This window comes from Panthera uncia, assembly GCF_023721935.1.
Source record: "Panthera uncia isolate 11264 chromosome B3 unlocalized genomic scaffold, Puncia_PCG_1.0 HiC_scaffold_1, whole genome shotgun sequence".
Classification (NCBI taxonomy): Eukaryota; Metazoa; Chordata; class Mammalia; order Carnivora; family Felidae; genus Panthera; species Panthera uncia.
Genome location: NW_026057582.1, coordinates 122,499,728 through 122,514,606, shown reverse-complemented (window position 1 = coordinate 122,514,606; position 14,879 = coordinate 122,499,728). Strand labels below are relative to the sequence as shown.

At 40.0% G+C, this 14,879-nt stretch overlaps 1 protein-coding gene across 1 annotated transcript in view; it reads right to left on the bottom strand.

The window, feature by feature from the left end:
* TRPM1 (transient receptor potential cation channel subfamily M member 1) overlaps window positions 1-14,879 on the bottom strand; it is a 102,170-nt gene that overhangs the window by 18,374 nt on the left and 68,917 nt on the right. The window contains 9 exon segments of the mRNA XM_049613962.1: window positions 3,619-3,751; window positions 4,381-4,583; window positions 5,864-6,008; window positions 6,751-6,771; window positions 8,498-8,690; window positions 9,807-10,058; window positions 11,744-11,872; window positions 13,872-14,003; window positions 14,203-14,325. Coding sequence (XP_049469919.1) covers window positions 3,619-3,751; window positions 4,381-4,583; window positions 5,864-6,008; window positions 6,751-6,771; window positions 8,498-8,690; window positions 9,807-10,058; window positions 11,744-11,872; window positions 13,872-14,003; window positions 14,203-14,325 — 1,331 coding nt within the window.

Below are 14,879 nucleotides of genomic sequence, written 5' to 3'. Positions count from 1 at the left end.
ATGTTACTTGGTATTAACCCAGTATGATGAGATAGTACATTTTGGTTGACAAGTTCCACCGTGGTTGTACTGATAGAAGTTATTTATAAAATATTCTTCCAGCAGCCCTCTTGGTTATCTGACATTATCCATACCTTCAAGCAAAGAAACAACACCTGATAGCATCGACAGTTTTGGTGTTACTGATAATTGAGATCCTTCCTGACAATCATGGGTAGCAGAAACATTTGTGTATTTAGACTTCCTAGTTGTCAATAGTAAAATCAAAGTTTTGAACATAGAGGGAGAACAGTTGATACCCTGTTTGACATTCATTGAGAATAGGATGGAAACTTGCATTCAAGTAAGGAGACAAAATTTTTAGTCATCGATTCATTAAAAAATATCAAGCTCCTGCTATGCAGAGACATGCAGGCTTCTTGACCTAGTCTAAGGTATGAGGTGGTCAGGGAAGTTTTCCATAAGTAATTGGCATTTGAGCAGAGATCTAAAAGGTGAGTAGGCAGAGGGAACAACATGTGCAAAGCCCCTGTGGCAGGAAGGGAGTGGTGGCTTTGAGGAGATGAAGGAAGGCCAGCAAGACTGGAATACCAAGCATGAAGGGCAGACAGTCCAGGGTGAGGCTGGACCTGGGAGCAATAGAAACCACTGAAAGGCTTTTAAAGAGCTGATGGGGAGGGGTGCAACCAGATTAGAGTGTAGTGAGTGCAGAGTGAATTGGAAGAGGAGAAATGATTATAGAGAGCTCAGATGCTCTCAGAGCTCCAATGCTTTCAGAGTGCAGAAATTCAAGTGAAAAAAAGATGATGGTAGCTTGTACTAGACTGCTAGTGGCAGAGAAGGAAAGAAGTAGGAGGGGGGCATGATTTGTTCAGAAGGGGAAGAAAACACAATTGGATGATTTGATAGTGTCTGTCTTGCTGAATGAGATGGCTAGTGGTGCCACTGTCAGAACCCAGAGCACAGAAGAGGATGTCCAAGTTTGGGAGAAAAACCATGAGCACAGTGCCCTAAGTCAGCAAAGTGGACATGCTGGATGGGGCTTTGGGTTAAATATCCTGCGGCAGTGTTGTCCTAACTAAAAACTGAATCATATCGTAAATCTCTGATTGAGGGACTAAATGTTGTATCTTACAAAATGATGAACTTGCTAGAACTTTATATATAACTTTCCAAACAGTAAGGGAACGCCATGCATTTGGTTCTTGCACATGAGCCCTCAAAACACCCTGCATGGAAGGAGGAGCACAAGTGTCTAAACTTCCTGTGTGAACACGTTTGTAAGACTGAGTCATGCAAATTGCTGGCCCAGGTTGTGAAAGATACCAGACAACAGGGAGGTCCGGAAGGGACTGATGCCAACAGCACCTTCCACAGAGGCTCACTCCTAACTGGACCTTGCAGAGTGAATGGAGCTGGGGGATGACAGCTGAGAGAAGACCTGGAGAATCATCAAATGGCAAACAGTGATGCAGAAAATAAAAACAATCTGATATGTGAAGAAGATTTTTTAAAATGGCAGAGACATCTGAGTGCTCAAAAATGTGATTTTAAAAGTAATCACTGGTGTCAAATTGCTCAAATTGCTCCTCAGCTGTCCTGGTTAAGAGTGAAGGAAAGGTATCTTCTCCCCAAACCTCCTCCTCCTTTTGTCTCTGATATTCACCTGTGGTTCAGCTTAGAAAGGGTCAATAAGGGAACCGGAGGGGCAGGAATGCACTCCCATCACCCTTGCAGATCTCAGCCAAGGGAAACGGGAAGTAGATGTTTTTACTGCCCAGCACACTTTCATTCCTATTACGTGTGCACAGAGCCCCAAGAGGAAAATGCAGTTTGGTAGTGACCTGATAACCACATTCTTGGAAGGTTGCTCCAAGAATGGTAAAAATCCAAACAATGTTGGGGGAGGGGAGAAGAGGAAGAAACGGAGTGAAACAAAACACAATTTCCATTGTAAATTACAGGCTGTGATTAAATCCAAGTTAATGTCTAACTAGAAAGTGGAAATTTTAGATTATTAAGATTGGGGTAATTTATCTTTCTCAGGAAGAAATAATTGTTATATTTTGAATACTTAGTCATTACTATTAAAACAGCAAAGGAGTATTTAAAAGTTGTATTGAAAATGTACCTTATTAAGGCCAAAAGTTGGTGCAGATAACCCTTGAATTTGGCAGGTTGGATTACAAGGTGACTAGGTCTATGAGGGGAGAGCGGTCAGAGACCTGCGGCTGCCAGGGGCATTGTCTTTTCTGTGGGCTGAGGCAGAGTCACTGGCCTTGAATGTGCACCAGCAAGACTTCAAAGTGTATTATGAATTCTGTCCTAATTGTTGAGGCCTTCCACTGGATGGTCTGCTGATATACACACGTAACTGTACCAGGGAACTTTAATTCTGAGTATTGAAGGACAGAATGATAAGCTAGAATCACCCTAGGCATCATCCTTCTACCTTCATTGTTGGTTAAACACTTTGCACCAATGTTTTGTCAATTATCACAATCTTTAAATAATAATAAAAAATCTTAAATTTCTTTTATTAAGTGATAAATGTTCTTAAAATTATACGATTAAAAAAATATAGGTAGTGAAGTTTTATGGTTCCTGTCTACCCTTTGCTGGTTACTCTTTCCAGCTTCAGGAAAAGCAATACTGTAAAATTTGGAAAATGTCATTCTTTCTGGCTCTCCCTGACCTGACTTCATTTGCTCATTCATTGATTCGTGCACACACGCATTCATTCATTCTGCATTTATTAAGCACTACCATATGGATGATGCTGATATTGTTGGGACCCAGGTGTGAAACACATCCTGCCCTAGTTTAGACACTTCCACCTTTGTGGGGGACAGACACTGCTGCCCCTCCCTTAGTTCCCAGTCTCAGAGAACAGAGGAGGGAGTCTACCTCTGCTCTGCCAGGTTGGGCAAGGAGCAACCAAAGCATTAAGGCAGGATGAGGAGGTCAGTTCCTAGGGAATACCATCCTTGATAAAGTCAAGGACAAGTCAAGGGCAGGGAGAACAATGGCCTCCCTAGCATTTACACAGCTCTGCACCTGTTCTCTCCATTGATGCAGGGTATCAGAGTAAAAGCTCCCACTTTGGGAGTGGGCAAGAACTGTCAGGGCTTTTTTGTTCGGTTTGGTTTAGTTTGGGCCTGGAATATTTGCAATACCTGTCATCATTCACTTCTTTAAAAACATTTTTTTAATGTTTATTTGTTTTTGAGAGAGAACACGAGTGGTGGAGGGGCAGAGAGAGGGAGACACAGAATCCCAAGCAGGCTCCAGGCTATGAGCTGTCAGCACAGAGCCCCACGCTGGCTTGAACACACAAACCATGAAATCATGACCTGAACTGAAGTCAGAAGCTCAACCTACTGAGCCACCTAGGCGCCCCTGTCATCATTCACTTCTATAAAGAATTTACAATCACCATTTCACAACTAGAGATTTTCACACTATTTTGGAGGCGAACACGTAAAAAAGCCAGTCTGAACAAACAAGAGAACTCCGAGTGAAGGTTTAAATGAACGTCTCCATTGCCCTTAAAATAGGGTGGAGGAGCCCACAAACCCTTGGCCCGAGGACCCATTGCTGGCCCCGCGCTGGGCACACCTCTCGCATGTGACACGGATGCGCTCGTCGCTGGACGACTGCTGCTCGTCTTCCTTCTCCTGAAAGTGCTCCTGAACACACTGTTCCTCGAACTCATGCAGCCTCTTCAGCTCCTCGTCATTGAGAAATAGTTCTGTGGGAAAGAAATGTTTGCTGAGTGAGAAACGAACCCGGTGCATGAAGAATCAATTTCGTTGCGTCATTAGGAATTTCCCAGCCCAATCTGAATTAAGCGCCCTTGTCCTTCACTTGTAGGCAGTTCTCTGACTACGACAACCTGTTTGTTACACAAACAGGTTGTCATATGCAGCAATCATTCTTCCCCTGGGGCAAAATGGCTCACTTTTTAAACACAAAACACCACTATTAAAGCTATTCGCAGAGTGAAACCAAGTATTATTTTCTGGAGAAACTTTTTTGTGTGTTTTATGGATAAAGTCAGGTGGACAGCATAATTTTCCCATCCTCTTTAGATGCCACAAATTACAACATTCTGAAAGGAACTCTGCATCCACATAGAAGAGTCATTTTCAAGAACTCTGTCAATTTCTGATCTCTTTCATGAGCAGGCTTTTGGTAACACTAATTACTCATAAACTAACAGAACTGGAATAAAACCAACATAAAATGGGAAGCATTCTACAAAGAACAACAGTTGGACTAGGGTGTTCTGTTTTCACACAATTTAAAGTAGTATGTAGTGTCCAGTTGGAACACCCTTGAAATTAGCCCAAGATAGAAATGAGAGAGTCCTGTACATACTCAATCCACGATCCTGTTCATCTTGGTCCCCTTCTCTTTTCTTCCTACAGCGACCGCTAAGACGCATAATGATTATATAGATGTGGCTTAAAATGATCATTGGTGGAGGTAGGACTGGTCGGTCATGAAATGTCATTATCAGCTGATATCGTTGGAATTTCCACACCTGGTTGGATATTGACTTTACCTCAAAGAAGGTATTGCTTTAAAAAGAGTAAATGTTTAATTAGTATTTTCCTTTTCGTTTTGATTTCCCAGGGCAATCAGTTGCTCACATTGAAATGAAAATAAACATTGAAATGACCTTTTAATTCCTGCTAGTACTGACTCCTAGACTACCCTGTTTTTTGGTTTAACTATCAATGTGGATTATCTACACTCAAGGACATTTTTCTCATATAAATAATTAAGAATCAATTGTATTGTAACTGCTACCTACTGCCCTCTTAAAACATCACACTGTAGTCTATTGACTCATACACTCAGGAAATTTTTATTTCATATTTTTAAAGGTAGGAGCTATTCAACTAAGCATTTTGAAGTATTTAAACCTTTAATACAGTTGAAAAAGAGTTTGAACCAGATTCTTTCCAAAGCCCTGGTCAGTTCTAAGATTCTATATTTCCGTGAAGGATTTTTTTCCCTCATATTTTTCATCTTAGAAGCTAGAAAATATTTTTTTCAACATGTGTTAAGTATGGTCACACACACAACACATTTGCCCATTTGCCAAAATGGGTAAGTTTTATAAGAAATTTGATACTGTAAGCCATTTCTTTCCTAGGCCATTTTGTCTTCTATTCTGTAAATGATAAGGAAAGTATTTTATATAATATTGCAGTAATTGTCATAGCTTATGAAATTGACATTGCCTTCTGTGCCTCTGATAATGATCAGATCTTCTCTACCTCCGGAGACTTTTATCTAAGGAAATATTTCATTAGATTAAAATACATGTCAAAGTGTTAAAATACTAAACAAAATTAAATTAAAATGTATTTAAGAGGAAGACAAATACCATATAATTTCATTCATTTGTGGAATTTAAGAAACAAAACAAGTGAAGAAAAATGAGACAAAACAAGAAACAGACTCTTAAATGCAAAGAACTAGTGGTTGCCAGAGGGGAGGTGGGGGGGGGATGGGTGAAATTGGTGAAGGGGATTAAGAGTACATGTATCATGATGAGCACTAAGTAATGTTTAGAATTGTTGAATCATTATATTGTACACCTGAAACTGATACAACACTGTATATTAATTGTATTTCAACAACAAAAAATATTGAACCATTGAGAAAAATTTAGTGTGTGTAAGTGTCAAATTTTGACTCATGAATACACTAAGGCTGCTTACATTTGAACAAAAGAGGTTGTAAAGATTTTACACCTTTAAAAGCCCTCCTGAAATTCTGTGTAAATCCGTGGCCCCAGATTGGAAATTTGTACTGTAATTACTAATAGGCACCCAGCCATGACACATACTTGAAAACTGCAATGAGCAAGTTCACCAGCAGGATGTTGGCTACCAGTAGGTAGCACGCCATGATGGCCGGTGTGAGCCAGGCGCCTGGGATACAGGGAGGGAGCCGCTTGCCTTCCTCATCATACTGGTTGTCACCACAAGGAGCTGCAACAAAATTTGTCTTGTTGTACTTGCTTTTTACATAGAATGAATGGAATAAATAACTTACTTATGCCGTTAAACGATCTATTTCTTTTTTAACACGATTTTCCCCTGATTTCATAAGCAATAATTTTTCATGTGAAAATATCTCCTACAAAGAAAATAAGAAGCTCATTTCTGCACTCAGAGATAGTCATTCTTGACTTGTATTTGTAAACGTTTTCCTGTTTCTTTCTTTGTGTTTTTCATATACAGAAGTTCTTAATTTCTAAGCAGATAGATCTTTGTTTTTTTCTGTACTGTTATCCATTAGAAAGTTATTGTGTCTTCTGATTACTTGAGATCAGCTTATGTTGTCTCCTTAATTTCACTTGTACGTGAACTTTGGAAATAATTTTGTTATGAGGAAGGAGGTACGATGCCCTCTACCCTCAAATTTGTTAATCAACAGTTCTGGGATCATTTTGGAAAATCATCCTTTCTCTGCTCATTCAAAATGCCACTTTGATCCTATGGGACCTATGTCCTGAACTAAAAAATAGAATGATTGCAAAAGTGATCAGTGAAGTAATTGCCATAAATTTATCGTCTACCTACTTTTTACTTACAGTTTAAAAGAGTATTAACATCAGAAAACAAGAGGAATATTTAAGACCAGCGTAAGGCTATCAGTAATTAGCTTAGGAAGAGACTGATGAATACACACATTTCATGAACTAGAGTCATCAATTCTGTGTAAACTTACGATTAATTTCCATGGCGTAGACTATATAGCGATTGGAAGCAGGATTTTATTTTTTAGTTATGACAGGAAGGGAGGAAAGAAAATGAGATGACAATTGAGAGAAAAGTAAAACACATGATTAGCAACTTAAGAACGGTTTTGGTGTCAACAAATGCAAAGTATTCAAGCTTGGGAATTATAGATTCATGCTTGGAAACAGTGGTCTATGTAGAGGAAATTATAGACATTATTAATACTAGGAAATATATACATATATTTCATGAATATTGATTTTACCATATGTTATAAAGCAATAAGAAGCTCACTAGTTAAAAAATACTGTGAAGGGGCGCCTGGGTGGCGCAGTCGGTTAAGCGTCCGACTTCAGCCAGGTCACGATCTTGTGGTCCGTGAGTTCGAGCCCCGCGTCAGGCTCTGGGCTGATGGCTCAGAGCCTGGAGCCTGTTTCCGATTCTGTGTCTCCCTCTCTCTCTGCCCCTCCCCCGTTCATGCTCTGTCTCTCTCTGTCCCAAAAATAAAATAAAAAATGTTGAAAAAAAAAATACTGTGAAAAAGATATGAGGCTACTGGCAGATGATCATTTTAATCAACTGGTTAACCAATCAGGCATTCTCTATATCCCAATTCACATACCTTATAAGCACAAAGAAATGCAAAATTATTATGCAATAATCAGATAAAGAATCAAAAACCTACATTTAATGAAAATATACTCATTTGCCTCTTTATCTTCTCATTAGCAAATTTAATAATAAAAAATTAAAAATATTACAATTTATGTCTGGATCATATGTTTACCTAAGTAAATATTCTTTGGAAACCAAATTAGATTTTTACATTCTGGTTTACCAAGCTACAGACACATTCAATATCTTGCATTGACTTTGAGATACTTGTCATGATAATGTGTTTGGAGTTATGTTCTGAAAACTAGGTAGAAGGCATTGTATGAACTAGTTATCAGTCTAACCCAGTGGCAGACGATGTTTTGACAACTGTGTGTTTCATACAAGTGGAGGATATTCAAAACCTATCCCCAAGAAGCAGAACACTGGAAATAACATTCTGATGCTTTGTGACAGAGTACAACATGCAAATGAAAATATGGGGGCAGACACAAGAACAGATCTGAAGAACCTACCACACAAGAGACACCATGATCTACCAACTCAGCCTGGGGAGGGGCTGGGGCCTGCACCACCCAGAAATCCATACAGGATTATGGCTTATTTCCTCTGCTAACATCCTGATTATTTTTAATCATAATAATAACAATAACAATTAACAACAAAATTTGAACTGCATAAGTGAAGAGGAAATTGATAGCCACATGGAAAATGGCCTTTGGAGAAGAGGCTTGAAGAAGAGGATGACACAAGACACCAGTCACCTTGCCATGCTCGCTATCTCATTCTCTTGGAACAACACTACTAGCTCTGCCTTGGAGTAGAAAGAAATTTACGTTGAAGAAATATTAGGATATTGGCGCTGATGCTGCATTCATGTGATAAGATATTCACCAGGTCCAGCTAAAGTGATCAGACTCAAAATTCTGGTTAATGGTTTTTAGAAGAGAAGAAATGACTGATGTCTCAAAAATCTACATTTCATATTCTGCACTTACTCCTTCATAAAATGATTTGATGCTCATGGCAGAATAAAAAGTAATTTATTTCCAAATTAACACATGCTCTTCCATTAATTTGGAACTGATCATCTGCCTCAGAAGCAGGGAAGAGAATCTTACTATGAATTCTATTCTTACGGTCTATCTGGTCTGCAAACACCTCTCCATAGATCATCCAGTAGGGCATGTAGAAGATGTTTCGGGCCAGTCTCCAAGAAGGCTCCTCATCTGGGTGCAAAATGGCTTGACGGGCTACTCCAAAACTCATCAGCACAACCAGCATGATGACCACAAAATACAGCATGTCAATCATCTGAGTAGAGAAAACATGTGTCTTGACTCATGGGCGAGGTTCACCTGGTTCATTGTAATGCTCTCCCCAAAGACTTCATGAGTGCTTAATTAGGAAGAAGAGAGTCTCTTTCTCTTCTCTCCATCTTAGCCATGGGCTCCTAGTTTTTATACACCATGCAATACATACATCTTATTCTAGAACATTGACTCCCTCATTTGTTCTCATTCTTTCTTCTCCTCTACTGTTGCCCATAAACAAATAGTCCTCTCATAACTACGAGTGCAAATGAAGAAAGGGAAGAATTATGGGGGAAACATGGGAATTTGTAAGGGAAACTAAGGAGTCAGAGGAGGAGATATCTAAGAAAACAAGATAATGAATTGAGAATACAGAATGATATTTATTCATTCATTACACAAATGCTGAGTGGTTACAGTGAGCAGTGCTCTATTTACTGTGGATACTGAACTGGTATAATTCCTAATTTTGGACATCTCTGAAGATGAGGGCCCTTGCCAGGATAAGCTAAATCATATATCCTTTTACTCAAAGCCACGTGCGCTATGAAGTGTTATTTGTAAATTTAAGATACTTCCTTTCTTCTGGGTCCGGTCCTAACACTGAAGCTGTTTTAGGTGATGTAAGGATGATATGCTGACTCATTTTTTTTCCATATAGTATGGCCTATTCTGGAAGAAATGTTGCCATGGACTTGGCCTAATCACATGAATTACCCTCAGGCCAGAGTACATGGGCTGAATATTGGAATACAGGTTGTGGAGTGACCGTGGGCCCTATTTGTCTCTGGCTTTTACCACATGTTATAAACCAGATTATTGCTATATATATAAACATATATATATACACACACACATGCAGTATTAGTATATACATAGATACAGTATATATATATATATATATATATACCTCTGTATAAAGCAGTATGTACTGTATATATATACCATATTAATGTGTAGGAAAACTATGTATCTTAAAGCAAAAAACATTTCCTGTAAGAAACTAATTGCAAAGGAAAGACCAAATGAAATCTGACAAAGCCACACCCAAGGCTTGGTCTCAGGTTCTAACCACAACCACAGCATCTCTAGTTACTAACGGGATGTCAGTACTAACCATCTTTCCAATCATCATCACATAAGGCCCCAGATACTTGTTGACACCAAAGATGTCCAGGACACGGATGTACCAGAAGATGATATCCACACAGTAGATCACTCGACCATAGCCCATGTATGGCTGCTTTTGTAGGCGAAGGATTGCTCCAATCATGAACATGGAAATGGCCACAAGATCCGTGATGTTCCAGTACTCTTGAAGCCAAACTTTTATTTTCTGGCTGAGTTTTCCTGGTTCTGACATGAGGATCTGAAAACAAAGAACAATGAACAAGGAATGCTGTGTTGGAAGCCGCATCTCAGAATCTTGGAAAGATAGGACTGGTGGAACATTCCAGGGCATCTGGTCCCATTTCCTGGTGAAGACCTCTACACACTAATCTTCTCAGGCATTGAAAGATATCTCGAAAGGGAAATTCCATGGAATCCTCTATATTCCTAGATGCAGTGTTTCACAAACTCTCAGGAAATGCCTTCTAAATTATGTTCCTCTTGGTGTAATTAAAACAGCTGCCTCTTGATTTCTTTTTAATACTCTGGATATGTGCCCATCAGCCCATGTTCCTGAGTTAGTCCAGGAGGAAAAGTCTAGAGGGGAGACACACCCGTGTGGACTCACAAAAGGGTAATCCACCTGGTGGAGATGGCAGAATCGGGCTAGGAGATGTTTGCCACAATTCCTTTGCAATGTAGATAGGAGAAGTCGGGAGGAAATTAAATGATTTTCCTGCTTAAGATATTACCCTTTAAAAATCACCACTGATTAAAAAATCACTATTTCCTCAGAGTAAAACGGAAAATATTGAAAAACCAGCATGCACAGGTACACACACAGTGAGCCCCATGGACCCTGCAGTGGGAGGCGGGGTGCTGTGCCATGTGGTACCCCTTTAGTTATGGAGACTGGGTAGGTCCTGGGGACCCCGTGAGTGGGATGGGGTGGTGGCTATTTTTTGGCCAACACAGAAGGGATTCACTAATTTAAAAGCTCATCCATACTGGCTGAGGGCTACCCTCTTTCTGTAACTGGAGGAAATCTTAGCACATGGCTGATACTCAGCAAGATCATGGTGGCACTAGGGATGATATCGCAGGCCACTTGGGAAATCCCACTTGTAACATCTTCAGAGTTTGATGGAGCCCAACTAGAAAAGAAAGCGCAGTAGCAAAGGAGATGGGCTGTAAAATGTTGGATTTGGCACTTTTTTTCTTTCTCAGGCTCTTGTTAGACTGACAGCATCAAACTCTCTCTGTGGGGTGAAGTTGCCAGTAATATTTTTTTCAGTGAGGAAGGGTTAGTAATAATTGCAAAACAACAGTCCTGGTTTTATGTCAGGTGGAAAAGAATGTGAATCCTTCTTTGTGCTTTTTCAGTTCAAATTCATATTTCTTGGATATCAGCTTTCCCTTTACAACCTAATGTAGTGAATTAAAACTTGTGGATGATGTTAGAAAATTACCTGGCCCTATTTCCCCTGCTGAGAGCCCTTCCTTAATAAGAAGGAAGAATCCCCATTGGAGGTGGTAGAGGGAGCCCGGGCATGATTCTGAGTCCTAAATTGTAGGAAAAATGTCATCTTGTGTCTCTCTCTGTTTCTAGGTTCAGTTCCCAGAAAACATCAGTTGTGGAAATTGGTTTATCTCAGGTATCTGGCAGCATTTACTGTTGCTTTTATAGGCACTGAGACTATGTTTTTTGCTACTAAAGATTTATTTTGCCTTGTGTTTTGATTTGCAAATTCAGATTCAGTTGGAAGCAGAAGACATAGAAATCTTAAGCAAAAGAATAAAATACATTTGGGATTGTGATACCTCAAGAGAGGAAAAAGGTCCCATGGCACTTGTGATTTTCATGAAGTGCTTTTGCAATAAGAAGCTATATCTGAATTAAAGTCAGTGGTTAGTGGGGCTGGGACGGGCCTTTGGGGTAATCACCTCTCGTATTTTCTCTAATGCCAGGCTCACGATGTAGGAGATGACAATCCACTCCTGGAGACAAGGCCAGCGGTCCATCCGCACCAGGATGACATAGTTGAATAGCAGGAGGTAACCCAAGTACGATATCTGAAGGGCAGAACAAAAGTTAGCTGTGTTTGGGGAGATAACACATGCTGGAAACACACTTTGAAATCCTGTTTTCAGGTTGACAGGTCTTCAAGAACAAATTTTCGTTTCCAGCTGGACTGACTCACCTAGAGGAACTTTCTGTTCACATCACCAGTGCAGATAAACTTTGAGGCAGGTCGGGAGGCATTTTATACTTTAGGATCGTATGGGCACTGGCATTTCATCTTCTAAATGAAGATGTATTTGTGGCTACTATCACCCTCATGGGGGAATTACGGAGCTGCTCAAAATTATGAGAAACAAGAAAATTTTAATATTTCACTCATGTGACTTCTACATTCCTGGAAATTGGAAAATGTTACTTTCTCTCCCTGCCTTGCAAATTTCCCTCTTGAATCTTTTCACTGTTAGTGGATGTGGGAGGTTAGAAGGGAGGGGGTGAGAGCTGTCTGCCCTGATGCACAGAGCTGCCTCGAGTCCCCACAATTAGGGCTCACATATCTGTGGTTTGCTGTGTGGCCACGGCAAGCTTCCTATCTTTGTGGCAAGAAAAGATGCCGAGTTTGGAGGTATATGAGAGTGAGGTATCAGGTGGGAAGGAGGTGGTCTGAGGTTGATTCACTGTGGAGCTGATGAATCTTCACCTCTGGAGCCTCACTGGCACAGGCCTCTTCAGGAGTTATGGGGGTAAGGGGGGAGTGTTCTAGCAACTGTGCATCTGTGATTCGGCAGTTCTTATTTTTTAAGATTCACCCCCACCCCTCCCAATTGCATAAGCTTTACCAGTAATACAGTAAAATCCCTTGAATCCATGATTTATTCCTTGCAGAGGAATCAGAATTCTCCAAACTGGGCCATGTCGGAATCCCCTGGGAAGCTATGAAACATGTCACACCCTCCCACTGGGCCAGAGCTAGCAGTCCGAGGGGCAGGGTGACACTGGGGGTCTTCTACATAGGGTGTGGCCCCACCCTATGCTGAGCTCTCCTGAAGTCCAGGCCAGTGCTCAGCTGGTCCTTACCAGAGCAGATGGGCAGCAGTGGCTCTGCCACCACACCAGGTGTGACTACCAAAAGGTTGGGTGTCCAGGTGCATAGTTGATCTGGATCCACATGCAGCCTTCCTCTTGCCCACTGCTTACCCCCCTGCCGATTGCCTCATTCATAGCTTTGGACCCAGCTCCTCACCTCCCATCGCCTGTCCCTGCCTAGTCTCAAATGGAGCCACAGTGCCAGGGCCTGCCTGGCAGAGGCTGAAGCTTGGTGCTTGGGGTTTCATGAGTAGTCTTGTCCCAACCTCCCCAGACTGCAAGGTTGTGGGAGCCTTTGTGTGCCTCCTGGGACCTCCCGCAGCTGGGAGCCTTCCCATCTGCCCATCTGTGGATGTCCCAGCATGAATGTGTGAGACTGAGTCTTCTCTGGTTATAGATGGCCACACTATTGGAGATGCCAAGACAGTGGCCACCTAAGGCAGCTGGAGGAGAGTGTGAAGCCAGACTGTGGTCAATTTGGTGTGCATTTCAGAGTGTAGAGGCCTTAATTTGTTCCCCTGGTCTAGGAGTTTATGACCTGGGTTCAACCACATTTCTTTAGTGGCCCCTCTAGTTTTATGAAAAAAATGGTTAACTGTGAGTCTGCTCTTTAAATCACCAGTCATCTGTGTCCGTTTAAAAATAAAGCTATAGTTCCCTAAGTTTGTATTACTGAGAGCATTAAAAAAAATCCTTCATCTTAAGCAAATAAGACTATTTTGCTTTATGAAATGGTGTATTTGGGGCTAGGATGGCCACATTCCTACATGCATGTAAAATATAGATCAAGATATCCAGATACAATTTTAGGTGAAGATCTGAATTAGTCCCAGTTTTGTTTTCATAATTCATTTTAATTTGGTGAATTTTAAAACATTTTTAAAAGCCTTTGACATGTTTCTTGATTCTAACAATCCTGCATATTCAAAACATGTTAGATGGCCAATGCGAAGGAGGAAGCCTTACTGTGTAAAACCAGAACTTGACAATGGGAGCGTTATAGAATTCACAGATCTTTGTGCCAATGGGAATGCTTCTTTGCTTTTTGTGCTCATTCTCCTCATCGCCCTTTCTTGAACCAGCATCTGCATTGGCATCCTGGAAAACAGAGAACAGCACACAGCAAGCAGGTTGGTAAATGGGAAATGCACAGTATTTAACAGATATTTTTTTAAAAAATAAAGAATTATACAAATTTCCCCAATTACTATGGTTTCTAAATTCATGGTAAGAGAAATCTCAACAATTTTGAGAATGAAAGTCAATTGATACTGTTATGGCCAAGGGTATCACTGACCACATTTTCCTCTTCTTTTTCTTTGCCATCTTCATTTTCCTTGGATGTCTGATATGAGAAGTCATCATATGTGCGAAATTCCAAAAACAAGATGGTAGGGGGAAGAAGAATCCCCATTATAACCTATATAGGATGATAAAAAAGATTTTTTTTTTAATTTTTAGATTTCTAAGCTATGGTAATTCTAGAAAATTTTCCTAGTATATATAAAAATTTTAAATTATGACCTTCAGCACCACTCAACAAATTGATTTGTCCTAAAACAGGTTTATAGAGATAAGCTCTGATGTTCTGTGGCTTATTCTGTTTGATACACTGAATAAGAGTTGGTAGAGCTGCAACTGAAAACTGTAAGTACTTTCATCACATTATTTTAGATAGACAGCAAGCAGTATTGTGTGGAATTGTGTCTTAAAAGCAAGGAGCTTATATTGAGTTTCAAAGCGGGTAAATCTTTAAATTAAAATATAATAAATGAGAACAAATAAACAAAATATAGTAATACTGATAGTGAAGTAGATAAAAAATATTTTATGTAGAAATAACTGATGTGTATCTCCAATATTATTTTTTAATAATAAAAATTATTATAATAGTATATTATCATTATATTATTAAATAATAAACTATTATATTATTAAATAATAAAATATTATAGTATATCATTAAACAATTAA